Here is a 27,532-nt window from a genome sequence, read left to right as displayed (position 1 = left end):
TTGTTGATATTGGACTTGAACTTCTGTAGATTGTAATTTTCAGGAAATACGTATGAAGGAAGGTTGTTCCAGAAAACGGCAGTTGAATGAATAAATGAGGAAGATGAGTAGTTGGTTCTGTGGGTTTCAAGTTGGACAGTAAATGGATGTTGGCTGGTGGCGGCACGTGTTCGGACTGTTTTGAAAGAGAGAGCGGGAATTATAGAAGCCAATTCAGAAGAACAGTGCCCATGGAAGTATCTGTAGAAGAGGCATGCAGCAGAAACAGTGCGTCTATGAGACAGCGAGTGGAGAGACTCTGTTAGAGATGGATCATTAATTAACCTAACTGCCCTCTTCTGAATGGAATCAAGAAGCCTGAGAGAGGTTTTGGGGGCACCACCCCAGATGTGGGAACAATATTCCATGGCAGGGCGGATTTGCGATTTATACAGAGTGAGCAGCTGTTTGGGAGAAAAGTAACGCCGAGAGCGAAAGAGAAAACCAAGTTTTTTAGATGCAGAGGAAGCAATATTTGTAATGTGCTTGTGCCAAGAGAGATTAGAAGTCAGGGTAATCCCCAAAAGAGATATATCATTTTGCCTAGAAATCGGAGTGTCACTAAAGATAAGCATAGGAGCAGAAGAATCCTTTTTGCGAGATATAAGACAAGATTGAGTTTTAGAAGGGTTGAAATCAACTAAGTTGTCTTTGCCCCACTGGAGAATTACCTGAAGATCGGCATTTAAGGAATTGGCAGCAGATTTTCGAGAACTTGAAGCTGATTGGGCTGGACAAGGTTTCTCAAAATGGAAAGTTGAATGCAATGTGCTATCATCGGCAAAACTATGGATAGGATTTCCAGTCAATGGAAGAAGGTCATTGATATACAAGAGGAAAAGAGTGGGGGAAAGAACTGAACCTTGGGGGACACCGGCATTAGTGGAGAAGTTAGAAGACAGAGAGCCATCTACCATCACCCTCAGTGAGCGATCAGAGAGAAAACTGGATAACCAATTACTAAAAACAGTTGGCAAACCATAAGATGGAAGCTTGTTTAGAAGACCTTTATGCCAAACACGATCAAAAGCCTTTGAGATGTCAAGAGCAACTACTTGTGTTTCACCGAACCTTTCCATTGAATTAGTCCATAAATGGGTAACATAAGCCAGAATATCACCAGTGGATCGACACTGACGGAATCCATACTGGCGATCGTTGATCAGACGGAAGGTTTCTAGGTAGTTTAAGAGTTGGCGGTTAATTGATTTCTCCATTACTTTAGAAAGAGTCGAAGTAATTGCAATGGGACGATAATTGGATGGGAGGGATTTGTCACCCTTTTTAGGAACTGGCTGGATATGAGCAAATTTCCAAGCAGAAGGAAAAACACCTTTGGAATAAGAAAGTGAAAAAAGGCGACAAAGAATAGGAGTAAGTTCAGGAGCACAGGTTTTGAGAACAAGTGGAGAAATACCATCAGGAACTGGAGCTTTCTTAGCATCAAGATTCATCAAAATCCTTTTGATATCCTTTTGACGGAAGACCACAGGAGGCATTGAATGGAGCGTGTTAGGAATGGTGGGAGGTGTTTTACCAAGATCATTAATACATGAGCTCAAAGAAAAATGGGATGCTAGCAGGTCAGCTTTATCCTTGGCTGAAGTGACAACAGAACCATCTGGTTTGGACAGAGGTGGGAGCAGAGATGGGCAAAAGTTGCGGCCAATAGCTTTGGCAAGAGACCAGAATGCTCGGCTACCATTAGGGCAAGAAGCAAGTTTTCTACTCTTAGCCTGTTCAAACTCTAGTTTGGACTGAGTAATAACTGCTTTACAATTGTTGCGGGCTTTGGTGTAGGCAGAAAATGAAACTGAAGAATTAGAAACAAGCCAATTACGATAGGCAACGTTCTTCTCTTGGACAGCCTTAGCACATTTATTGGAAAACCAAGGTTTAGATAAAGGACGAGATTTTAAAGTGGAGTGTGGGATAAAGGATTCCATTCCTGCAAGAATAATTTCACTGACACGATCTGAGCAAACGTTGACATCAGAAGTTTTGAAACAGTAATCAGACCAAGGAAAACAAGAAAAGAAGTCTCACAGGTCATCCCATTTTGCATTCTTGTAATGCCAAACAATACGAGGTTGGGAACGGCCATGAGATAAAAGTTCCATTGGAGAAGAGGCAATCACCAAGTTGTGATCTGAAGTGCCTAAAGGACCTCTCACTTCAACCTTGTACTTAGAAGGGTTGTTTGTGAGAAAAAGATCAAGCGTATTGGCTGTATGATTAGGATTGTCCGGTATTCTTGTAGGTAAATGAACAATCTGTGCTAGGTCATTAGTAATTGCAAAAGCCTCAGCATCTCGACCTGCTGGGTCGGTGTGACTAGAAAACGGAAGCCAGCTGGAGTTGTGAACGTTAAAATCACCAAGGAAAATTACCTCACTGTTAGGAAAGTTGGACTGGAGAAAGTCAAGTTGCAAAGAGAGGAAGTCAAAGAGCTCCAAGTGATTAGTGGAGTTGGGAGAACGGTAGAGACAACAGATGAATTTTACACAATGAGGTAGAGAGATTTTAAGCCAGAGAAGATCAAAGAGAGGAGATTCCAAAGTGCCAAGTCTCTGACAGGGAATATCAGAACGGACATATGCACAAGTACCACCTTTGAGGCGAAAGGAATCATACAGCAAATAATTTGGACACCTGAGATGAGCAGTAGTTGAATCAACTGATAACTGAGATTCAGTCAGAAAAAGTACATGGGGTTTGGCAGACTGCAAGTGGAAATGGACATCGTTGAGATTAGAATTGAGACCACGTATATTTGTGAAATGAATTAGGAAGTCCTTGGGAGGTTTAGATCTTTTCGCAGATAAGCTTGCTCTATTATTTTGACAATTCATGGTGTATTCAATAGTAAGAAAAAGTGGGTGGGACATGCTGTATGAAGTAATGAAATTTTTGGATATGGCGTACATGTGGTAAGAATATACCCAGATCCTTGACATAACGTGGCCTCGACAATGCTCCCCGCATACACACTACTCGGACTCCCTCCAGTCACTATCTGGCAGAGTAGAGGTAGCAAGATTATACACTAGCTGATCCGGAAGCTTCCTAGAGAGTTACCAATAGGTTCAGTCCGGTGTACTAACTAGCGGCCGGCCTGCGAACACCGTTTTAGAGCTGTACCCTCGAAATGTAAGGAATATTGGATCTCGCCACGACATTCATCATAACCTCAAAAATCATCAATCATACTGCATGATGGAAGAGATAGGGAAGGGTTGGCCGGAACTTAGCTCTAGAGACTAAACATGGGTTCAACCACTTCAAGCCTCCAATAAGCAAAGTGGTGGTATTTCACCGGTTGATGAGAGTCATCTACCACCTAGTACTGCCTGGTAACATAGAGGGGCGGCGTTCCTCCATGTGGTGTGGGCGCCACACCTCGACCCCTGCTTACGTTGGTTCACACCTGGGTGGTCACCCACCATGTACTTGTGCATGAAGGTTATACCCAGGATTACTAACAGTCCCACCATCGTGAAGGTGCAAGCAGAGGATTTGGCTGTCATAGACCGTCCGGACTTCGCCGAAATTGGGTCCACTTTGACTTGAGTGTCACCCGAATATCAGTTCCATCAGCGTTTTAGACTCACAGGTAGCAAGAACAGCTTGTCTGGCATATCTGAGAGAATGTCTGTGACAGCCTCAAGGCTTATGTTAAAAGGACATTTTCATGAACCATTTTATTATTAAGGCAATGATTTCTAAGGAAAATCAGATCTCTTACCATTTAAAGATAGATCTGATGAGTTGACACTACACGGAACGAACAAAAATTGAATTGCTCGCAACGCGAATTACAGAATTCCTAAAATAAGGGTACTAACTCACATCTTTCCCAAGCTTCATCGAAGGGATTCCGTACTGTAGGAGGCCTCCGACCCTGTCGTTCCTCTCGTATACAGTGACTGAATGGCCCGCCTAAAAAAACAAATAAAGGTTGAATAAACAGCATCTGAAAATTTCCACATTATAAATTTAACTACAGTATTTACAAATCAACAAAGGAATTCAGAGGACGCAAAAATCCATGTTCAATCAAACGATCCATATTCTATCACCTCACATAAAGATATTTAGTGCCCACTTTATTAAACATATCAAGCAAATGGACTCGGGACCGGCACCAGGGATGCGCAATGAGGCATTTTCCAGGCGCTGCCTAAAATAGGCGCTACCAGATGCGCTACTGCATATATATTGTATGAGTGTTGATACGATATGAATTAGGCGCCTTTACAAGTTTTTGCCTCAGGCGCCACAAACGCTAGCGCCAGCCCTGAATGGACTGATACGTTATATGATTGTGACACAGTATCCTCAGCAGTCGTGGAGAAAACGATGCAATGAACAAAGATTGTGACCTCGTGAACTTTGAACGCGATTTCTTGTAGACGCCGAAGGCCAGATTCCTGTCCAAATGGACAACAGTAGCAAGGATATTCGGACAGATATGCCACCGTGAGAACATATAACAACTTAAACACAGACAAAGTGGCAGACATACGTATATACAATGCCCAACAGGCAGAAATGTCTATAGTGGGCTATGGAGTATCAGAAATGGAAATTCAAACAATGGAAAAGAATGCTGTGGTCCGATGAATCCTGATTGCAACTCCATTATGCTAATTGTAGAATCAGAGAATGGCAATATCAGACTAGTGAGTGGTATTTAAACACCATTGCAGACCGGGTATACTTGATCATTTTGACTACGTACTCCTCACATGGCCATCACTTTCAGCAGGACAATGTCGTCCTTAACCATTCTTTGTGTGAAAGAGTAGAAACAATTATCACAACAGCTAATAGACACACGGGCCACTATTAAAATATCACCTGATTTCGGAAATGGCAACGTTGTGAAGCCGCGCACGAAAGTCAAGTTTTATAAACTGGAGTCGCTCAAAAAACAGAAGATCATTTCTGTAGCGAAGTAAACCATGGAAAATAGCGAGCACTCAATAACCGAACAGGCAGTAGCTGACCACACCAGCTAACTTCTCAAATGAGTAATGCAGCCATCAGCTGCTTCTGTAACAATCAATATCCTCGATAGTAATGGCTACTTACCTTATTGAGCTGTGCAGCTGCTGCAAGTCCCGATGGTCCACTTCCAATAATTGCGATTTTCTTGCCAGTTCGTAGCAAAGGGATTTGCGGTGATACCCAACCATTCTCGAAGGCATTCTCAATAATAGCACACTCTATGTTTTTGATATTGACCGCAGGTCTATTTATTCCGAGCACACAAGCACCCTGGAAAGAAAGGACAGTTATATTGTTGACATCAGATATTCTTAAAACTTTCTTTAAAATGGGCGAGAAACGGAAAATTAACGGAAAAAAGATGGAATGAGAGAAGTATGAGAAATAAAAAGTTGGGGTTTACTTTACCTCACAGGGAGCGGGGCATACGCGACCTGTGAATTCTGGGAAATTATTGGTTTGTAGCAATTGATCCAGAGCTTCTTGCCAATTACCCTGTAATGAGGAACAACGTAAGATTTAAATCAAATGTAAAAGATAGTAAAATACTATCTTACTAAAAATACGATTTTACTAATTAGTAAAATGCATTACGAGATTAATGTTCTAATGAGGGGGGGAGGGGGTCATAGATTTTTTGGTATTTTTCGGCCCCTAGCTGAACTATGTCAAGTCGAATTCAAAGTATGATTTCGGCAATTACTTTAAGTTTATATATTTTCTAAAATATTAAAATAATTTAACATTGTTTTAGGACATCTATTCTATAATATTTAGATCTGGCAATGTTCTGATTTACTTCACAATTATAAGAGACGTCAATAAGAATAAGCAACAAACTTCGATAATTAAGAGCACGTAAATGTAGTTTAATATGATGTAGTTTTATGCAATACATAGGGGATTAAATTATTATTATCAGTTTATTTCGACTAGGTTAATCTCCGCACATTCCTGTATAATAAAGGATACCATCCAACGTGGTGAGAGACTGATGTCATGAATTAAACTTTTCTTATTTGGGAAAATATTCCCTGATTCAGTCTAGACATGCACACAGAGTGTTCATAACATGTGGGCCTCCTCATGACTTCAAATTACGAGGACATCACTGACATAAGTTTATGAAGTTTGTGGTTTCAATTATCACACAGTAAACTTGGTACGCATGGGAATCTAAGGCCCAATTGAGGAGTTCTACTGCTCGAGTTCAAAAATATATAAATTTAAAAATCTTACGCAGCCATTTTCGTTCATTTAGGCTATTTCCTAGAAGATAAATGACCGAATTACAGAATCACGAAGGACTTACCTGATAAACCAGATCGTTCCATTTTGGTATGATATTTCCTAAAGGACAGCCATGAGGAGATTGGCAGAAAGGAACCCCACATTCCATGCATCTAATGAGAACCAAGAGAAAGAGGAGGAATGAAAAGTAAAAGAGAGAAAATAGTTTTTGCATTCAATGTGCCGCACTTATATCAAAGTACATAAATGCAATGATCCAAAAGACAGGAAATTAAAATTCTTATTTATTGCATTACAAGTAAGTTCAGAAGATTTTCTGAAAATGAGAAATGCTATTTAAAAGCTGCCCAAGAAAAATGTCCGACGCCAACGTATATATACGTACATTTAACAAATAATCAACGTGTGTCATTAGAAATATTTCAGTGAGATTGTTTGTTCTTTAAGTTTCTGAAGAGAATGTGGATTGTTTTCAAGAGCATGATGCTCCTTGATATAACTCTAAGAAAATCTTTTAAGACTTGTTGCAAGTAACATTCTGGCTCTGTCATCCGGTTGGGTAAAAAAAAAAAAAAAAACAACTCTGATCATTACATGGCTGGAATACCACACGACATCCTGGCCATAAAATGATCGAAGTTCGATTTTAACGGAGTGGCGAAGCGTCCTATGGAATAAATAGGATGAACAGGAATCTTGGCTTTCCAATAATTGCATTTTGGATATTAAAGTAACTTTTAGGGTGATACCAGGTTTCATTAGATTACTCTTCTTGTCGTAAGCGCATGCAACTTAGGTCATATTGCATCGTGTATAATGTATAATTTGCGTCTGTTTTGTGGTCGATTTGATTGTTTGCTGGACGAAAAACCATGTGAAGGGTGCTTATAGGCACTTACCTTGATGCCTGAGTTGTAATAGTCTTCCGCACTCCTTGGTGGTTGTGAATTTCCTTCCAATCTTGCATCCTCTCTCTTGTGGGCCGATATGATTCGGTATGTCTTTGATACTTCATGAATCCTCTGAAAGAGTCGAGATAGAAAAATAAATACCATTGCCCAGTTTTGGTGTAGCAGTACGCTAACTTAAAAATGTGCGAGGATCTCAATTGCTATTTTAGATTAGGAACATTACGAGATGGTTATTGAACTGCCGATTACAATAAAGCTAGTATTTGTTTCCAGAGAATTAAATTTGGAAAATTTCCTTAACCAATACTAAAAGTGATCAAAAAAAAAAAAAAACTTGCCAATAAATACGTAGTATACATTAATAAAAACTGCTCTCTAAACTTGTTAAAAGTACCACTGGTATATTGTTGGTAAGGAACCAACAATATACCAGTGGTACTTTTAACAATGGATAAACATAATGGGTCTATCGAAATCGTGGAAGATTTAATTCAGGGTCCATAAAAAGACAAAAGAAAGCCAACACGAAAAAAAAAAAAAAACTTGTTTGAAATAAATTTCTAAATGATTTTAGTGTATTATTAAAATACATATATGTTATTAAATAATGCAAATGTACACGCCTGCCCACTTTATTAGAACCATGACCTAATGGCAAGCTCTATAGCCATTGGCCCATATTACTACTCCAATACAACTTGGAATGGAGTCAACAAGGTGCTGTAAAGTGGCATGAGAAATATTGCGCCATTCATGTAACAAAATTATCCTTAATTTCCGGAGTGAAGTGACAAGAGAATATGCTGACAAACATGACTTTCCAATTCTTACCACAGATGCTCAATAGAATTAATATTCGGGGATTGGGCTAGCCAGAGCAGATGCTTGATGTTGTTGTTGTTGTTGTTATTTAGCTTAACGACACAAGGGCTACTGAGGCCAAATTGTGTCTGTTCATAGTTTATTTAGTCGAAATATAGCACTGTTGGTGTTAAATTAAATACTCCTATATAGTCCAATACGTTTTAAAAATATTACAAGTTCATTTATGTTTGCTTCATTTCCCAGGATATGAGTTAAATCATGTGAGAGGTTCAACCTAGAGACTGACTGAAAAGTGTTTGACCGTATGGTTGAATATAGGGGACAATCGAAGAGGAAATGCCTAACAGTAAGTTGACTGTCACAGGATGAACACTGGGGTGGATCTTCTCCCAGTAGCAGGAACAGATGAGTATGATGAGTGTGTCCAATTCTGAGTCTTGCCAGTACTACTTCCTCTCGTCTGTTTTGTCGAAAGCCTGAGAGCCACAGCTTTGGTTCTTGCTTTATCTGGTAAAGTTTATTGTTGGTGTTACTTTTCCAGATCTGTGACCAATTGTCATAACTTGCTTTGCGAATAACAGGCTTATAATCAGTGTAAGGAACCTGAAGATGTTCTGGGCCAGCTGGATGAGGATTTTTAGCTGCAAGATCCGCACTTTCATTTCCCGGAATACCAGAATGGCCAGGGATCCAGCAAAAACTGATTGATTGATTAGACACACTGCAGGAAAATAGCTGAGAATGAATGTGTTTCAAGGTAGGATGAGAAGATGAAAAATTCTTCCTTATGGCAGAAACAGCACTGAGCGAGTCAGTGTAAATAATGACAGGTGAGATGGAAAGTTCAATAATTTTACTGAGTGCTAATTTGATGGCATATAATTCGGCTGTGAAGACGCTGCAGACTAATGGTAGTGAAGCTGTAACCGTTAGAGAAGGAAAAACTGCAGCTGCACCAACCGCAGTAGCTGTTTTGGATCCGTCAGTATAGACTTTACAGGCATGGGAGTTCAGAGTAGTGTGAGCTAAGTGCAACTGCCTGATATTAAAGGAAGGTACAGTATTCTTTCCCCACTCCAAAAAATGTGTATCGTGGGAGGAAGAAACGTATGTCCAAGGTGGAACAGGAGCAGTTGTGTTCTGAAAAATATCGCTTAAATTGATATTCCAACTCTGAGAAAGCTCTTTAATCCTTAGTGAAGCAGGTCTGTTTTCATTTGGCTTGCTGTCATATATCAAATCCCACCGAGTATTATAAAGATTCGTATTATAAAGATGTTCGTATTATATATTGATGTTCTGAAATGTGGACCCATAGGAGGCAGAAGCAGAGATTGTAGCAAATGATTCAGCAAGTGCATTAGCAACTTCTTCAGCTGTAGATAGGTCTTTCCCTTTCCAATGAAGTATTGGAGAGGGCATACGAGCGAATTTCCCATTTAGTGCCTGTATTTTTTTCCAAATGAGGCGTGTGTCGGTGTCTTTTGTGATTGTTGAGGCAAAAGCGATCCACGAGTCTCGTTTCGCTTTCCGTCTAATCTGCCTTGCTTTTGCTTTAAACCTTTTATAAGCAATGAGGTTATTAGTGGTGGGATTCTTACGGAAATTATTCCAAGCTCGGTTTTTTTCCTGTTTGGCAGTGAAGCAATCTGCATTCCACCAGTGATTTCGGTGATTGTGATATGTCTTGGATTTTGGAATGTAAGTATTTGCTGCAGTCAGAATCTGATTGGTGATGTAAGTATTTACATCATCAATAGGTTCTTTTTTAACGTAAGATCTGTCTAGAAGTATTTGAGCAGAATAGCCATCCCAGTTCGCCTTTTTAAACTTCCAAGAGGATCGTTTATCAGGATTTGGTGTTACTCCTGTTTGTAAGGAGCAAATGATCGGAAAGTGGTCACTGCTAAAAGGATCAGTTAATACAGACCATGTCATGATTGGAAAGATGGAAGGTGAGCAAACTGACAAGTCAATTTGAGAAGTAGATCCTGTAGGTAGGTGGATGTAGGTAGGAGATCCAGAGTTTAATAAATTTAGGTCATTATTATATATAAATTCCTCGATCAACTTGCCTCTTCTGTCCATTGTAGCTGATCCCCACAATGGATGGTGGCCATTAAAGTCACCGAAAAGACAAATTGGAGTTGGAAGTTGTGCGATGAGGTTGTCAAGTTCTGATTGGGCCAGTGATAGAGATGGTGGAATGTAAATCGAAACAATGGTAACTGAAATACCAACTGCAATCCGAGCTGCCACAGCTTCTAGGCTGGTTCTTAATTGGATCGGTCTGGACGGTATGTTAGTATTTACAAGAATGGCTACTCCTCCACGGGCAGGAGACTCTGGGCTTCTGTCTCGTCTGTATATCATAAAATTTGAGAATTTCGGCGAAACTTGGGGTGACAAGAATGTTTCCTGTAGGCATATACCTATGGGGTTAAACTGAGAGATTAAATCTCTTATGTCATCCGAATGGCTGCTTAGTCCTCTACAATTCCACTGTATGATGTTAGGCATTATTTTGGTTTGGCTGAAGATGATTCATCTGACTGTTTTTTATGTGCAGGGCATTTTTTTCGGTCTTTTTTTGGGAATAATGGACGTCCAGTATCCATAGTGTCATTGGCATGGAGTTCTAGAATAGGGTCTTCATCATTTTGGTGTATATCCACTTCCATAGTGTTGGTTGGTGGATCAGTTTCCTTAGAGTCCTTATTGGGTTTCAATCTTTCTGCATCATTTGAGACTGTCACAGTATCAGTTGGGATACTAATTGGGGTGTTGGTGGCATGGCTGGTTTTTGTTTTAGAATTTTCTTTTCCAGTGGTTGATAAGGTTGTTTTAACCCAATTAGCTAGCGAGACGTTGGGCGGTATTGAGACATCTGTTTGAATTGCAGTTGTATGAAAACTGCGAGTTCGAGAGGCATATGATGGACTTGGCATGGTCAACATTATTTGTCTGCGTGCCTCAGGATATGTGACTTTATGTTCTACTTTGTATTTTTGGATTGTCCTACCTGTTTTCCACATCTCACATGATTTAGAAAAGGCGGGGTGATTGCCTTTGCAGTTGGGGCAAATGGGAATTGCGGCTGGACAATCTGCCTGTGTATGATCTTTTGCTCCACAAATAGGACAGATGGCGTCACCTCTGCATGCCTGCTGTGAATGGCCATATTTTTGGCATTTGAAACAGCGAAGAGGATTTGGGATGTATGGACGAATTCGACAATTTAAATATCCAGCTTTTACTGAGGAAGGCAAATCAGGAGTACTAAAAGTTAAAATGATGGAACGAGTTGGAATGAGATTTCCATCTTTTTTTGTCATAATTCTTTTAGCAGCGATTACCTTTTGATGGCTAAGTTCTTGGACTAATTCCTCCTCAGACACTGTAATTAAGTCCCATTCTGTGATGACTCCTTTAGATGAATTTAAGGTATTGTGAGGAGTGACAGACACTGGTAATCCACCAAATGTAGTTGTTTTTAATAGCCACTCAGAATGTTTGGATGTGGCTGTTTCAACCAGGAGATCTCCTGATTGTAGTCGCTTCACCATTTTTGGTGATCCTGCAATAGATTCTAGATGTCTTTGAATCATAAATGGTGATAACTTGCCCACGGGCTGCGTGGACAGAGAGTGTATCACAAGAAAATTAGGGATGTCTGGACGCTGTGCTTCAGTTCGAAGCCTTTTTGGTTGATTAATATCATGAGAGGATTCATGTCTTGAGCTTGAAGGCTCTAAGGGTGGAAAATTGTTTGAATCCATGATAGCTCCTTTTGGCCCTGGGGGTTTATCTTTACCGCCCAGGTTTCCGGCCCCGCCACGGGGAGGCAGGAGCAGTGCCACGAGATGACCAAGCGGCTGAGTTAGTAAGTTAGTACTAATAGAAAAAAACAGAAAGGTGGTTTCCCTTTCTGGGCTTCTGCCTACTTCTTGTAGTGCGAGAGAGCTACTATGCAATAGAAATCAAGAAAACGGTTTTTCAAACTAAAATAGAAACTGTTCGCTCAAATGTTCTCTGTAGAAAAACGCTTTGGAAAACGCACTAGAATCGCTTGGCCACGGAACGCTTGGCACCCGGGGCCGCAGATGCTTGAAGCCTTCCTCATGTTCATTAAAAGCACTCTTTCACACATTTGATGGATGGTTGCATTGCCATCTTGGAAGTACTCCTGTACATAGGAGTAAAAATGCAACATTGCAGGGGTTATTTGTCCTCCGATTTTATATATACACTAGCGTTCAAGATGCCCTCCAGTGAGTTCAGCGAGCAAGAGATATGTCACCAAAACATGCCCCATGCCACTACTCCTCCTCCAGCAGTGGAACACAGCAGGATAGTCCCTATAACTCATGTGGTGCTGACAAGCGTTAATCAAAATTCAACGTACCCCATGACTTGCCACCAGTCCTCTTCCTGCTCCCATCCTTCATGCTTCTGGCACCAGCGTAGCTCTATTTTCCAGTTGGTGTCCAAGATCAATGACCTTCTCTGATAGTTTTATACTACAATAGTGGAAAGTCTGTAGGGGTTCCACAAATCATGCGAAAACCTCTACAATCAGAGGTCACACGGTGGCGTAACCACCCCATGTAATCTCTACTTTTTTATATATTTCTGCACAGATCGTTGCATATAAACCAATAAAGTGGGCAGGCAATGAAGTACGAATTAAAGGGTCAGGAAAACTTTAGGAAACAAATAAAACAACAAATTACACGTTTCTAAAGTGTAATTTGTTATTTTAATCCAGGTGGATATTCACTAGGATCTCGCTTAGGTTACCTTTATAAATAAATAAGCAAATATTAACCACCATGGCATACCTTAACTTATCCAATTTTTCTGGTTGTTTGGCTTTTAATGAATTTGGAACAAGATCTTCAATGTCTGAAACTTTGTGATCGTTTACAGGCTGGATATGATTGGCACTGGGAATTCCATTAGATAGGGGCTGTTTCTCCATTTCGATATTGTTTGTGAACTCGGCGATAGCTCTTTTCTCTTCTGCTAATTGCTTCAATGCCCTTTGATACTCAAAAGGAAACACCTAGAACATAAGAGTCATTAAGATTTGCTTTCAATAAAAGGTTTCTTATAAAGAAAAATATATTATCGTACTTGACTAAACAAGTTTGAAAGAAGTTCAAAGAATTCCAGCTTTCATTTCTACAAGTATGCTTAAAATAGTATTTAAAATAATCATTTAGCTTTAACATCGTCAATGGCACTGATTTTAAATGCGCAACATCGGCGTTCAAGCTTCCGGGGCGAGAGTGCACCACAATTTAATCTGTGAACATTGAAAAACCTCCACAATGATTAGCCCATCTTCGTCCTTCCAACGGTTTTTCGCTGATGGCCATCCACGTTTTACAGTCCTTGGAAAAAGAATCCATCAAATACGTTCTCTTGCCTGTCAGGAAATAAGATTAAAAGTAACATCAAAAATAAATTTACCTTAACAAAATGTTTAGCAGAATATGGCCACTCTGCCAACAGGAAGGCAGCTACAGTCGATCCTGTTTTTGTCTGAAATTCTTGCAGAAGTTCCTCAACTAGTTGTAAATCCTCTTCCAAATTAAGTGGAAGCAGCTCAACCATCAGTTTGTTGCACCGAGATTCAAACTGTTTCTCCCTGAGAGCAAAATAGAAATTGTGATGAATTATCGCGACAAAGATGGATTTCTACTTCATTAAATTTCTCTGCAAAGGGAGAATATAAGTTAAATGCAACTGAGATTCATGATTCCTGTAGTATTTAAACTACCATAAACCCTCACTTTAGTGGACTACAATTTAATGGATTTAGAAAATAACGAGAGGTATAAATTACGTTTTTCGGCCCTTTACATGAATTTTATATACATTTCCCGAAACAGTACATGAAAATTTTGCACCTGAGTGTACGTTTATACTATTCATTTATATACTGGCTTAAAAATACAAAAAAATTAATAAGGAAATATATCAACTTAATAATTAAAACGTTTAAATTATCAGGGCCCCAATATTGATGATATAATAATAAGATTTATAATAATAATAATTTATAATTTCGAATTATTACGAACAAAGACTTCATTACCTGTCGAAGACATATGCAATACCCCCAGACATGCCAGCAGCAAAGTTTCTACCGGTCGGTCCAAGGATCAGTACACGTCCGCCTGTCATATATTCACATCCATGGTCTCCTACACCCTGTAAAACAAAAAAATAAAATCTTAACCACGTATTTGTAACCAAAGTGCTCAAATTCAATAAGCGAAAAGGCATTTTGTACAATTTAAAGACCTTCAAAAATCGTTTGATAAGAATTTAGGTTAGTTTGCTCAATTTGAACTCCTTACCTTAAGGAATTGTAATGATACTTGCCTCTGTCACCGCCATGGCCCCTGAATTTCTCACACAGAACCTTTCTGCCGCTATTCCTCTGAAGAATGCTTTTCCTGAAGTTGCTCCGTACAGACACACGTTACCAACAATAATGTTCTCTTCTGATTTGAAGGCCTCCGGTAAATCGCGAGGAGGATATACCACTATGGTTCCACCAGACAGACCCTAAAATCATACAAAGAGCACAGACTAAGTCCACGAAGTGGCCACAGTGATTTCAGATATTTACTTGTACTATGAATTTAAGACATTCTAATTTCGAATTTTGAAGAGGAAAAATAAAAAGGAATTCATTTATGTTTACCTTTCCTACGTAGTCATTGGCATCACCTTCCAGCTCCACATCGATACCACGTGAGAGGAAAGCGCAGAAACTTTGTCCAGCCGACCCTTCCAACTTGATAGTAATGGATCCATCGGGCAAACCATTTTCACCGTATTTCCTATGAAAAAAAGAAAGTTGTAACATGAGCGAACGTCAAGGAGCTAAAATATAAAGTTACAGTTGGTTGTAACTAACATGCACAAGGTCGTAATCATTAGTGTATCGAAATCATTGCGAAAATTTATATTTTAATAACAATATTTTCAAAATGATTGAATACACCAACCATAATCAACCATCATGAACAGCTTAAATAAAAAAACTTAAAAATATACTGACAAAATAATGTAGCAAAAGTTCATTAATTCTGGGTGCACGGAACCTGATGAGAGCTGGTTAAGAGGATGTGTCGATTTATAGAGAAAATGATTTTTTAGCGCCAATATATTGTGTCTGTAAATTTAGCATTTTCTATGGTTGGTTTGCCTGCTGGATGAAAAATCCGAGTTTCTAGACGGTATGCAACTAACGTCAGACTAGCTCGGGCTAAGCGCGAAAAAGTCAATAAAAATTCTATAACGTCCGACTAGCCTATCTCCTCTTGACGGGATTTCAGCCAAAGCCCTTTCTACATGGTATGGAAAGACAGAATGAGAATTCGTAACCACTGTGCTCTCCTCGGGGGCAAATAGATAGCGACAAACCCACACATGTATATATCATTAATATATGATATTTACGTACACATGATATGCATTACTGCTAACTGCATCGTTAATATTAATTAACAATAACATTACGTAAAAGAAACTCTAGTTCAGTTTCGGATGTGTAGAATTATAAAGACTTAAAGAAAAACCTATTTCAAAACTAGACAACTCATAGTAATGTGACGTCTTATAATCAAAATAAACTTCATTCAACCATTCTGTAGAAATACCAAAATACCAATACTCAAGATCAATTTCGGAAAACCAAAATTGACCTTGAGGTTTATCACGAATATTCCACGTATGCTTGTGGACTAGTTTTAAATCTATTGATCTTGGGGATTAAATCCTTTATTTTCCAGTTCACCTTAAACCCCTCTTTCGCCAATACCACGATTTTTCGAGATCTTGTACTTTAAACCATTCTTTTCCTTCTGTATAGTAACGATCTTCTCGCGTTAACTATAAATCCTATCCACAATTTTGCTGATGGTGTCACACTAAATTCCACTTCGTAATTTGATGAACTCTGATCTGCACAGCTTCAACTTCTATCCATCCTTGGAATATCAAAAAAAATACGCTGTTTTTCTTCTAAAAAACTATTCTGTAATCGTAAACCCAACCTACCATGGAATACTGCTCCCATAGCTAGTTGGTTGTTGCTGTTCCAGAGTACTACGAATTCCAATAACCTTTCGTGTTTGGGATTAACATACAAAATGCTTGTTTACGATCGACTATGCTTTTATGCATTTGTGATATGAAACATAAGCTTTGCATTACGGGATAAAACACATAGCCCACAGACAGAAAAATAAATTTCATTTCATTTGATTTCACAAATTGAGGAAACTTAATGTCCATTGAATTGTGAATTTATTTGAAATTGTAACTCTTTAATCATCTTTACCCGTTATCAAAAGTTCATCTATTAAAATTTTCATTACAAATAAATTACTCAGATGGAAATAAAACGATCTTGAATAATCGTTAAGATTCACTATCTTGTTCATGGCATAATGAATTCCAACGAACACCAAGGTTCAGTCAATTTTAGCTGAAAATAAGGTTGACTATTTCCAACATTAACACGAGGGTAGCCATCAATGATTGCTGTTCGTGCTCATTGTCCGAAAAAGTCATGTTTTCAGATTCGCATCTTGACAGAGAGGACATTTTGCGTGCTTTTTCGCACCATAGCTGAATTAGCTAATCTCGGGAGAGGACGGTATGATTTTTCTCGTTCCAGGAAACTCCGGTTTTTAATGGCATAAGGCCAGCAAAGAGAACCACAGCACAAATGTAGAAGCACGAGACTAAGCTCCTGTTTATACAAGCAGTGTTTAAAGGAATTAAAATACTAACTATATAGCTAGTGAAATGTGATTTTCTCTACTTACATTGCGATGTAGTAGCTGAGGGTGGAACCGAATGCCCTATCCACGTTGGATATCTCCATGTGGATTGTAATGTTCTTTTGGGAACCATAAATAACGTCCTTGGCTTGTTTGATTAACAAATTGTCCTAAAAGAAAAACTATTCATTTAGTAATTGCGAAAAAAAAGGCTTCAACATATTCTATACCATTACCAAGAAAGAAAGCAAAATATTTAGATTAAATCAGCATTTATAACTATAGGACTGGAATTATTTCCAGTCATTCATCTGTGATAGAAAACGTAATAATTAAAGGAAGTCATTCAGTCTGGGAAATCAGGGGAAAGTACGTTAACATAAAAAAATATTAAAATTCATGAAGTCTCACTATCCTGTCCGTGGCAAAATGGATTCTACTGAACACCGAGGTTCAGTCAATTTTAGCTGAAAAAAAGTTGACTGATCCTCGGTGTTCAGTCAACTTTTTGTTGAAAAAGTTCGAATACAGTATTCACATCTTTATATCTGGCTTTATCAACTTATTTTTAAATTAGGAGAGTAAAATATATGGCCCAAAGACAGAACCCGTGACATGGCCGGAAAAAATATACTTAGTTTCATTTAATTAATTTGAGGAGACTTTAACACTAAATATTACGAATGAATTTAAAATTAATTCTTCTTAAAATTGAGCAGTTCTCTGATAAAAGTTCCATTAATTTGCTAATATAATAAATAAAATGAACAGATATTTTTAATTTATTAACCGAGGCGTACTAAAATAAAAATTTAACATTATTAATAGTTAAGAAATTTCGAACACTTATTACACCCAAACCTCATTACATTATACCAAATAACCTTATCAAATACTAAATAAATGATTTTTAGTCATTGATATAGTCGAAACGTGAAATATCGAACTGTTCGTTTTTCGATTCATTTTAAATAGATTATATTTAATAATGTTTATAATTTTATTAAATATTGCTTTATTCAATAAAATAAAATTTTAATACATTCTATTATGTTTTTTTTTATTATTATTTTAGTATTAGTAGTGGCAAATGATGAAAGAAAGCAAGCTTATACAGCATCAGCCAAAATAAAAAATCCTTCCTACATCACTTCTCCAACCCCTCCAATAGTTTGTCCCCTTCTTCCCTAAATCTATTCAACTTACTAATATTCACCACAACAGATGGAAGTTTGTTTCAACAATTAACTACCCGCTGGATGAAGTCAAACTTCCGCAGATCTATCCTGAAACCATCCTTCCTTAATTTGAATTTATTCCCCCATACCCCGGCGTGTAGTCTGAGCAAGGGGACGAATCCCATCAGAACTGAGTTTGCTCAAGCCATTCAAAAACTTTATTTCTGCGAATTGCAACGTCTGGAGACGTTGCAATTCGCAGAAATGAAGTCTTTCTTGGTAAGTGCGACCTTCTGTTCCCCTCACTAATCTCGCTTCCCCCGTTCCAGCAGATCTACACTGCTAAAATGTAATCTCCAGACCTGCATACAGTACAGTGCTCAAGATGCGGCGAACCACTGCCGTGTACAATGGGATAATCGCCTCCTTATCCCTGCTAGAAAAGTTCCTGTATAACATTGACAAAACCTCATAACTGTCCTCGAAGCCTGTCTGCACTGATCAGAGAACTTCATATTTTAATGCACAATTACTTCCAGGTCTTTTTCATTTTCCACTATTTTGAATGTAGTACCACACAGTTGGTACGTTACTCTGGGATTACTGCTACCAAAATGCAGTACTTTGCACTTGTCAAAGTTCAACTGCCATTTCTCAGCCCATCTGCCCAATTTTTCAAGATTGCAGTAGCATACGTTGCTTGTCATTAACCATCCCACCAACTTTTGTATCATCTGCAAATTGAAACATTACGCCAGATATATCAATATCATTAATAAATACAAAAAACAACAATAGGCCCAGCATTGAACCCTGTGGGATTCCATTAATAACATTAGTCTATGTTGAGCAGTGTTCGTTGATAACCACACTGTTTACCTATTCAACCACCCCTCTAACCATAGCAGTAACTAGCCCTTAACGTCACACGGCTGAAATCTGTACAGCAGTCTTATATGCAAATATAAAATGCTTTCCTGAAATGCAAGCATATAATATCAAAATTATTTTTTTTTGCATCCAGTTCCTTTGTTACTGTAACCTCTCCCGAAATCAAAGATGCTCTCATAATTATGGCTAAGGGTTTGCTTACCTCCTTTGCTGCCCCCCCCCCCATAATATAACTGAATAGATAACATCCAACCCAGGTACACTTTTAGGCGCGTTAGCATACAGTATATGCATAAGCGCTTATTGTCTTTACCATGTTTGTCTGTCCGTGCATCCGCAAGTAATATAAAGACTCCCAATGGAGAGATTTCCATGAAGTTTTATATTTCGGTCACATATATAGAAAGATTTGTCGAGCAATCCCAAATTTCATTTAAATCGGGCAAATAGAAATCCGGGAATTATTTCTTTTTTACATACAATGGTATGTAAAAAAAAATTCACAGATTAAACAGTTTTAATGCAGTAGTTAAGAACCGTGAATGTAGTGTCGCTTGTGAAGATCACCTAGGAATTTCACATTTCTAACCATTTTTCGCTATGGTATGTTTACAATGACCAGCATCACAAATAGAAATATAAATAAATGATATTTATTAATAGTTAAGGCAAAGCTAAGTAATATTTGACAGGTGCTCTCCAAATATTCCAAAATGAGCATTTGCAACCTTTATACAACAGTTTTGGTAAACACGACAATTATGGCTGAAATATTATCAGAAGCCCTCAAATTTGCTTCAGTTTATCATTTTAGATGAAAAAAAAAATGAAAAGTTCACCAGGTGCAAACTAATATTTAGTTGAACCCCCTCTGGCCCTGATGACAGCAACACACCGTCGAGGCATTGACAAAATCAATTTCTGAAGATAATCAACTGATAGTTCGTGGTTCCAAACACGAATTATGGCTTCCTGAAGTTCACGAAGGGTCTTTGGTTTCTTTTGGCAACTGCAGGTTCCACACGATGCTAACAGTTCTCTACAGGTCCGGGCTGTTTCCTGGCCAGCTAAGAGTTGTAATGGACCGTTCTTCCAACCATTTCGTCACCTGTAAGAAATGTAAACACATTACTGTCGAACTTCTAATGCAAAAATGAAGCTAAAATAACTACAGAAGTTCCTACTTACACTTTTTGCCCGATGACAAGGAGCAGAGTCGTTCTGAAAGATGCAGTTACTTGGCAGGTTGAAATGGTCTCTAATGGTTGGCGGCAATTTGCCTTCCAATATAGCCAGGTATCCATTAGCATTTACAGAACCTTTGATAAACTGCAGGTCATATGAAATGCAGCCCCATGTCATTCGACTGGTAGGGAATTTCACTGTAGACACCATACAGTCTGGATAGTATTCTTCACCACGTCTACGACGAATTGTTTGTCTCCCATCAGAGCTATGTAGGTTGAATTTCTTCTCATCCGAGAAAATAATTGACTTTCACTGCTCGGGGGTCCATTTGACATGCTCCTTACACCAAATTAATCGGGCCTTTTTCATTTTTTTTTTTTTGTGTGGTGGCGGGGCTTCTCCTTAGGACGACGGACTACTAGTCCATTTTTGGAGAGGCGTCTTCTGACTGTTACTTCACTTGCTACCACTCCTGTATGTTCTTCCCATTCTATTTTCAGCTCAGATAAAGAAGCTTTACGGTTTTTAAGGCATAAGAGCTTCAAAACGCAGTCCTGTTTTGGCGTAGAGACTCGTTTGCGGCGTCCGGTTCCTTTTTTCCTATCAGCAGAACCAGTATTCTTGAGTTTGGAAAGAAATCTACTCACTGTGGACTGATTACAAGACACTCTATAAGCAATATGACTGGAAGAACATCCTTCTTCACGTAAAGCAACAATAGCACTTTTTCTTCGTGGCGTAAACTGCACGTAACTCGCCATCATGACATACGCAAGGAATGACTGCAACTCTTGCAGAGCGTGCTTATATAGCTGAAAGTAACAGTTGATGCAATGTTACGTCATCACCTACGCGTGTCAATCTTATCTGATGCAATCTGTAAGAAATGTTGCCATATGCTTACGTTATTCGGACGACAATTACAATATTAAGGGGTGATGCACTTTCTTTGAACACCTGTGTATATATAAAGAGACTTTAAAAAGAGTACTACGGGAGGAGAGGAAAGTTTTATTAAATATTCTATAAACTTATAATTATAATCTTAGTAATTAATTGATAAAAAGATAACTATACTTAATTTTCACTTCAGTTAATCGTAGAAAAGAAAACAAAATTCAATTAATTTTAAATAAATAATGAATGCGCCTGAAATGTAACCACTGTGTACAATAACCAACTTGTAATGGAATTATATTGTCAGATGTTTTCAGACATTTATTAAAAAAAGTTCAATCGATATCATATTTCTGGCGTGTTTCGTTGGTACTCAAAAAGCTTTCAAGGTCAATCACGAACTCCTCTGATGTGACACCCTATTATCATTCCGTGCTGGACGTTTGTTAACTCCATCAATCCCAGCTTGTAGTCGCATTCACAATCGTACTGTTGTCTCCTTGAAGACCAACTAGCATATTGATAGTTGTGTCTGGCACATAGTGCATGGGTTGGATGCAACCAACTATCGCCGACCGGGCTAGCCGAGTGGGTTAAGTACCTACCCGGCAACCCAAAGGTCGCGGGTTCGATTCCCGCCTCGGGCTTGGATCAAAGTACTGCAAAAACCTTGGGAGGTGCAATATGGCCACAGAAGCCGATGCGCCAACAACTACCAAATCAAAAAAAAAAAAAAAAACCAACTATCACCGGAGGAATGTCCGCATATTAGTGGTAGGACATGTATGTTATTTAAATATTTATTTTTATTAATATAATAATTTTTATTTCATCTTATTCATAAAATTTAATTATTAAACATATATTAATGCGTGTCATGTGACAACCAACAAAATAATATATTTAAAGATTTAACATCACCAGGAAACAATTATAGGCAATTAATATTAATTTACTTAAATCTTTGATCTCCCCCATTTTAATAAAAAACAAAAACAAATCAGACTAACAGTTTCCAAATTAGCTTCCCTGTCCCAATACTATTATCCCTAAGAATTATAGGTTGCTTGGGGCATTTTAGAATTTCCATTTCTTAAATATATTTAATAAAAATTAAATAGCGTATTTAAGAAAATAAAACCATTAAAACAGCGTTTAAAAAGGCGGTTTGTTGTTTTCAAGTAACTTTATACAAGGCTTCAACCAATTTATATACTACCCACTATAGAAACGTAATAACTGTAGTTTATTTTAAATTTATAAATTTTTATTTAATAAACTTAATTATCTCTTAAAATTTAAGTCAAACATTTATTAAATTAACAAGCTAATGTAAAAGTCATATAGGACTTTTTTTAAAATATGATAAGTGAGCATCTTCTTCCCAAACCCGCTTCTAGTCAGAACTTCTTCAAACGGAGCCCGCATCATATTTATTCTACCTAACGGTGGGTCATTTATACTTACAAGGCGCTTTTCCAATTCAAAATCTTGTTTAATGCTGCCTCCTACGGTTTTGACGCCCGGTCGAAGAGAAAGGGCATTCGTCAGAATATGGGAGAAGTCGAGGAGTCCCGCTTTCACATTATCCGCATTCTTATAGCGCCGAAGAAAATCCGTTCTTCCAATTAACTCCTGGAATCGACGTACACCCAGTTTAGCCATGTGCTGTCGAACCTGAAACGAAGAAATAAAAATCAATGCGATGACGAATGACCTGTCATTCAAGTTGTCATCATAACTAAGATGAACTAACTATCGAAAACAGTTCTTTCCCCCTCTTTACGTTTTTCTTTGCTTTCCAATAATCTAAGGGAAAGTAAATAAACGTGACGGAAACAAATTTGAAGCTTATTCTAGTTGAAGATAGTAAAAAATAAAATATTTAACTAGACATCAAATAAAGACGATAATACTGAATTAAAATAAGTGAACTCTTTACATAGGAAATGGCATTAAGCGAGTTATGCCTCGCTTAACGCCATTTCACTTAATGACACTTCACTACAACGTAACCGAAATCACCAATTTCGGTTTACGACATCCTTAAAGTAATTTCTAGAAACATTAAAAAGTAAAAGGTACTCTATATTCTAGCTTCACTTCTTTTTATGCAATTCATTTATTTGTTACGTTTTAATATTTCCTTTTAAAATAGTTTAATAACAAAGTTATATAAACCAACAATCAGTTTCCAACCTCTTATTTTACGTGTTATATACTGGTAGTTAGGTTGTGTTATTACTTCGTTTATTCAAAATAAGTATCTACTTCTTTCTCTCTTACGCTCTAACAACTGTTATATTTAAATTTTACTGTTAATTTTTCCACAAGAAACGTATATATCATTATAACATGGGAATGTATGGAAATTGCTACTCACTTATCAACATTTCGTTTAGCGACTTATTTTCGAGAAACCTAACCCTGTCCCTAAATAAGGTATACCAGTAAATGAGATAAAATTAATATTTGTAGTAATATTGAAAGGTCAGCCACACTCACCTCTTCTGCTAGTAAAAACAAATAATTCACCACATGTTCTGGTTTGCCTTCGAATTTCTTCCTTAGCTCTGGATCCTAAAATATTAAAATTTGGCATTGAGTTTTAAAATAAACTTAAATTGAGGCTATTTTAAAAGATACTTCTCAAAAGATTCGCACAATCTTAAAACCTAAACAACAGTTTATGAATGTTTCCAAAAAATCCGATCGTATTCAATCATAGGGATTTTAAATGTAACTTCGTCTAATCTATGAGATTAAAAATTTTTGAAAGAAAATCTGAAAATTTTCGGGATTTCCGTTAAAGAAAAAACCTCAGACAAGCATTCAGCGATATAACCATTTTGAAAAGTCAAAAACTCTGTATTCTCTACTTCGGATTTCTTGCATCCATCATGCAAATCTCCAAAGCCAGTACGATAGCCGTTCTTGAAAGCCAAAGATATAAAAGAAACATAGAAATAAAGAGTCCTCTGGTCTCTTTCAAAAGAGACCAGAGGACTCTTTTGAAAGATGGTGATGTTACGAAGACAAACTAATTAAGATCGCAAAAATAGAATATTTATTATTTTCAAAACATTCGATCCTCCATCTCAATTCACTCGAGGATGGTTTCTTCTTTCATTCTCTTGGCCATTGAAAAACGCGTGAACATTTCACTCACCATTCCTGCTTCAACATGTCTAAAATTTCCGCAGTACAGTTTTCCGTTCATCTTCAGAACAAAATTGAAACGAAATATTTTCGTAAAGCACACAGTACGGATACAAAACACGATCGATCGACACTACACTTTCAAAATCTGCTAACACCTTCCCAGCAACAAAAAAAGTTCCGAAGCTGTCATATCTCAAAGATAAAAGAAAATTAATCAACTGGAAAAGAGATATTGAATATGCTTCTTATATGATTAACAAACTATTATAGACATACAAGTTAGTGCAAGTACATATATCCATGCGCATAAATTAATCGAAGTTATTATAGTGGCATCGTTTCTTTACATCTCATATTGCGAATGCCTTCAAAACAAGTTGCCTATTCCGTTACACTTCGAACAAGTAACCCTTCCCCAATAGAGAAGCCTATTGTTACTTATTCTCAGTAGATACCACTACCAAGACAGCCATTTCAGAGCTATTTGGCCCTTCATCGGTGGGTAGGTACCCTGATGGTATAACAGTCGACAAGCCAGGTGTGAAATTAAGTCCACAATATGAGAGATGCCTACTAAACACCATTTGGCAGTATACCATTATTGGATAAGGCATCCATTTATTACCTGAGTAGCGATCCCAACGGGACATGTGTTCAGATGACATTTTCTCATCATTATGCAGCCAAGAACGATAAGAGGAGCGGTAGAAAACCCGAATTCATCTGCTCCAAGTATGGCAGCCACAACGACATCAAAACCTAAAAAGTAAATTACGATTTTCAAGCAAAGTAAAAACAGAACAATAAAAATTATGAATTGACATTACACTATTTAGCATATTACACGTCATAAAGTGTCAAATTACAATAAATCACCATTTAAACTTTGTTCCCCTTTTGCTTGCTTACCAGTTCGGATCTGTCCATCTGCTTGAAGAACCACTCTTGACCTGAGATCGTTCTGTACCAACGTTTGATGGGTTTCAGCTATACCCAATTCCCACGGAAGACCAGCTCCCTTGATTCCAGTCCAGCTGCTTGCTCCAGTTCCACCGTCGTGGCCAGAGATGGTGATATGCTCAGCTTTACCCTGCATTAGACAAAATAAATTAATAATATAAGAAAAAAAGGGGGCGGGGTTATAGCAATAAAAATTGTTTTTCTGTTGAAAATATTTCCTTTATTATGCTTACCTTGGCGACTCCAGATGCCACGACTCCAACGCCAACTTCAGAAACCAGTTTCACGGAAATTCGGGCTTTGGGATTTGAGCATTTTAAGTCATAGATGAGCTTTAAAAAGAAAATAGAAAAAATAAATAAAGTTGTAAATCTTTTAACTAATAGAAAAAGATATCAGTAGTATTGGTTAGAAATAGCTGTAAATTAAAATGCTTTCTTCGACCAACGAAGACATTTATTAAGAAAGGCAATCCCAAATGAGAGATAATAGGAGAAATGCCAAAAGCAATGCGAGTCCTAAATTAAAGATTAGATTATAAAGTCAGATGTTAACTAAATAAAGATCAGATAAAAAATCTATTCAGTTAACTGATCTTACCTCTGCTAAGTCCTCGATAGAGTAGATGTCATGATGCGGAGGAGGGCTTATCAGTCCGACTCCAGGCACTGAATTTCTGGTTTTGGCAATGTCTTTACTCACCTGAAATACAAATTAAAAACACTAATTCTCTTCGATTTTTATTTCTGGCTACCATTTACGGAATTTTTATACAAATTTTCAAAAGATATACCGCAGAGACAGATAGTAGTAAATATTTCAACTGCTGGATACAGAAAATCTTTAAAAAAGAAAAAAAGCAACAACTTTGTGTGCAAACCGAGAACATTTTGTTTCTGCGCATCGGCCACACTGTTCATTTATTCCTTCAACCAGCGCATGGCAACAAACATAATATCCAATGCTTCGGCTACAATATACGGTATATGGATAGCTTATATGACATGTACAAATGTATGAAAAACATAAATAATAATTGCAGAATTTCTATTGGTCCGATTTTAATGAAATTTGGGAAGGCAAGACAAATGTGTTCTAATAGAGCAAAATATAAAATTTCATTAAAATCCATCCACTGTATATCGAGTTATTACATGTGGACGGATGAACGGATAGACAAAGAAACAATTGTCGGATTTCTATCGGTCCGATTTTAATGAAATTCGGGCTAGCTCCATAAGTCTTTTTAAAAGGCTCTACTGTAAAATTAATGAAAATCCATTCACTAGGAGCAGAGTTCATATATATGAACTCTGCTCCTAGTGAAGTTCAACGTACAGAAATGATACTTCCACTTTTTTAGTCGCATTACTCATATATACTAACACGCCTAAAAAGTGGAAGAATCCAACTATAGAGTATCAAATGCATTAGTTTACTCGAGGTTCCCAGAAAATGCGAAAATATCTCGCATTCACACAATAAAGGACAGTTTACACTGTTCTTACCTTATGGCCTGGAAGTTCTCCTCCTTCTCCGGGCTTGGCGCCCTGGGCCATCTTTATCTGGAGTTCGTCTGCATTAGCCAAATATGTGCACGTCACCCCAAATCTTCCTGATGCAACCTACATTAAATAAATCAGACGTAAACTGATATTTTAAGAACCTGTACTATCGTAACTAAATTTTTAAGACGCCGATAAATTGAATAAACTACGTTCACACCAGAAATAACGTTCCAAAACCACCTTACCCACAACTCCAATATGTGAGTAATCAATGAACTATCTTAAATTTCCTTTTAAAGATTTAATTTTTTTAATGTTAATTACGTTAAGAAGAAAGAGCACAGTTTTGTCTCACCACGAAACCTAATGTCCCAATCTTTGTTAAAATGCTGATAAAAAAAAAAAAAAAAAAAAAAAATCTTGAAAAAGTAATTCACATAACTTTATCAAAAATACTCCACATCAACATTATACAAGGAGACGGTAAATTTCGCTAAATATCATCGTCAGTTAACATTAATAGTATCTAGGATACTATTAGATATTAACGTTCTCTCTGGTTTATGTGGTTTAATCGTGCTAAAAATAGAATTTTACTTCTGCGTTCAATTTTTTTGCAAAGTGTGTACATGAACACAATGTCGATACCATTTTCACATTCCTGGTTCTTGTCTGAATTCTTTTTGAATGCAGAACTTGGGAAGAGCGACTCATCTGATTCGTATTTGAATTCTCAGTGGTAATATCGAGCCCATATTTCATTCAGTGGAACTTTAATCAAGGACAGTGATCTTACTTTGTAATCATGACTCAGGTCACTTGCGATATGCATCTACATTTCTCTGTCAAAATAACTTTCTCATTCACTTATACTTAAAAACTACTGCAGCCTCTTATAAGTAACC

General features: G+C 37.6%; 1 protein-coding gene across 2 annotated transcripts in view; it reads right to left on the bottom strand.

Moving 5' to 3' along the window:
- LOC150083637 (uncharacterized) overlaps positions 1–27,532 on the bottom strand; it is a 164,242-nt gene that overhangs the window by 17,584 nt on the left and 119,126 nt on the right. For both annotated transcript variants that reach the window (XM_090378095.1, XM_090378096.1), the window contains exons 22-39: positions 26,628–26,744; positions 25,720–25,821; positions 25,353–25,451; positions 25,069–25,249; positions 24,785–24,918; positions 23,503–23,577; positions 22,465–22,674; positions 16,889–17,013; positions 14,755–14,893; positions 14,430–14,615; positions 14,140–14,255; positions 13,512–13,689; positions 12,878–13,101; positions 7,200–7,322; positions 6,362–6,452; positions 5,458–5,544; positions 5,134–5,319; positions 3,889–3,978 (exon numbers count right to left, since the gene is read on the bottom strand). In XM_090378095.1, coding sequence (XP_090234221.1) covers positions 3,889–3,978; positions 5,134–5,319; positions 5,458–5,544; positions 6,362–6,452; positions 7,200–7,322; positions 12,878–13,101; positions 13,512–13,689; positions 14,140–14,255; positions 14,430–14,615; positions 14,755–14,893; positions 16,889–17,013; positions 22,465–22,674; positions 23,503–23,577; positions 24,785–24,918; positions 25,069–25,249; positions 25,353–25,451; positions 25,720–25,821; positions 26,628–26,744 — 2,463 coding nt within the window. The remainder of the gene's footprint in view (positions 1–3,888; positions 3,979–5,133; positions 5,320–5,457; positions 5,545–6,361; positions 6,453–7,199; positions 7,323–12,877; positions 13,102–13,511; positions 13,690–14,139; positions 14,256–14,429; positions 14,616–14,754; positions 14,894–16,888; positions 17,014–22,464; positions 22,675–23,502; positions 23,578–24,784; positions 24,919–25,068; positions 25,250–25,352; positions 25,452–25,719; positions 25,822–26,627; positions 26,745–27,532) is intronic.

This window comes from Mastigoproctus giganteus, chromosome 7, assembly GCF_048544385.1.
Source record: "Mastigoproctus giganteus isolate SK-2022 chromosome 7, ASM4854438v1, whole genome shotgun sequence".
In the NCBI taxonomy this organism is placed as follows: Eukaryota; Metazoa; Arthropoda; class Arachnida; order Uropygi; family Thelyphonidae; genus Mastigoproctus; species Mastigoproctus giganteus.
Note: the sequence above shows the minus strand (reverse complement) of the source record. Positions and strands in the feature narration are given on the sequence as shown.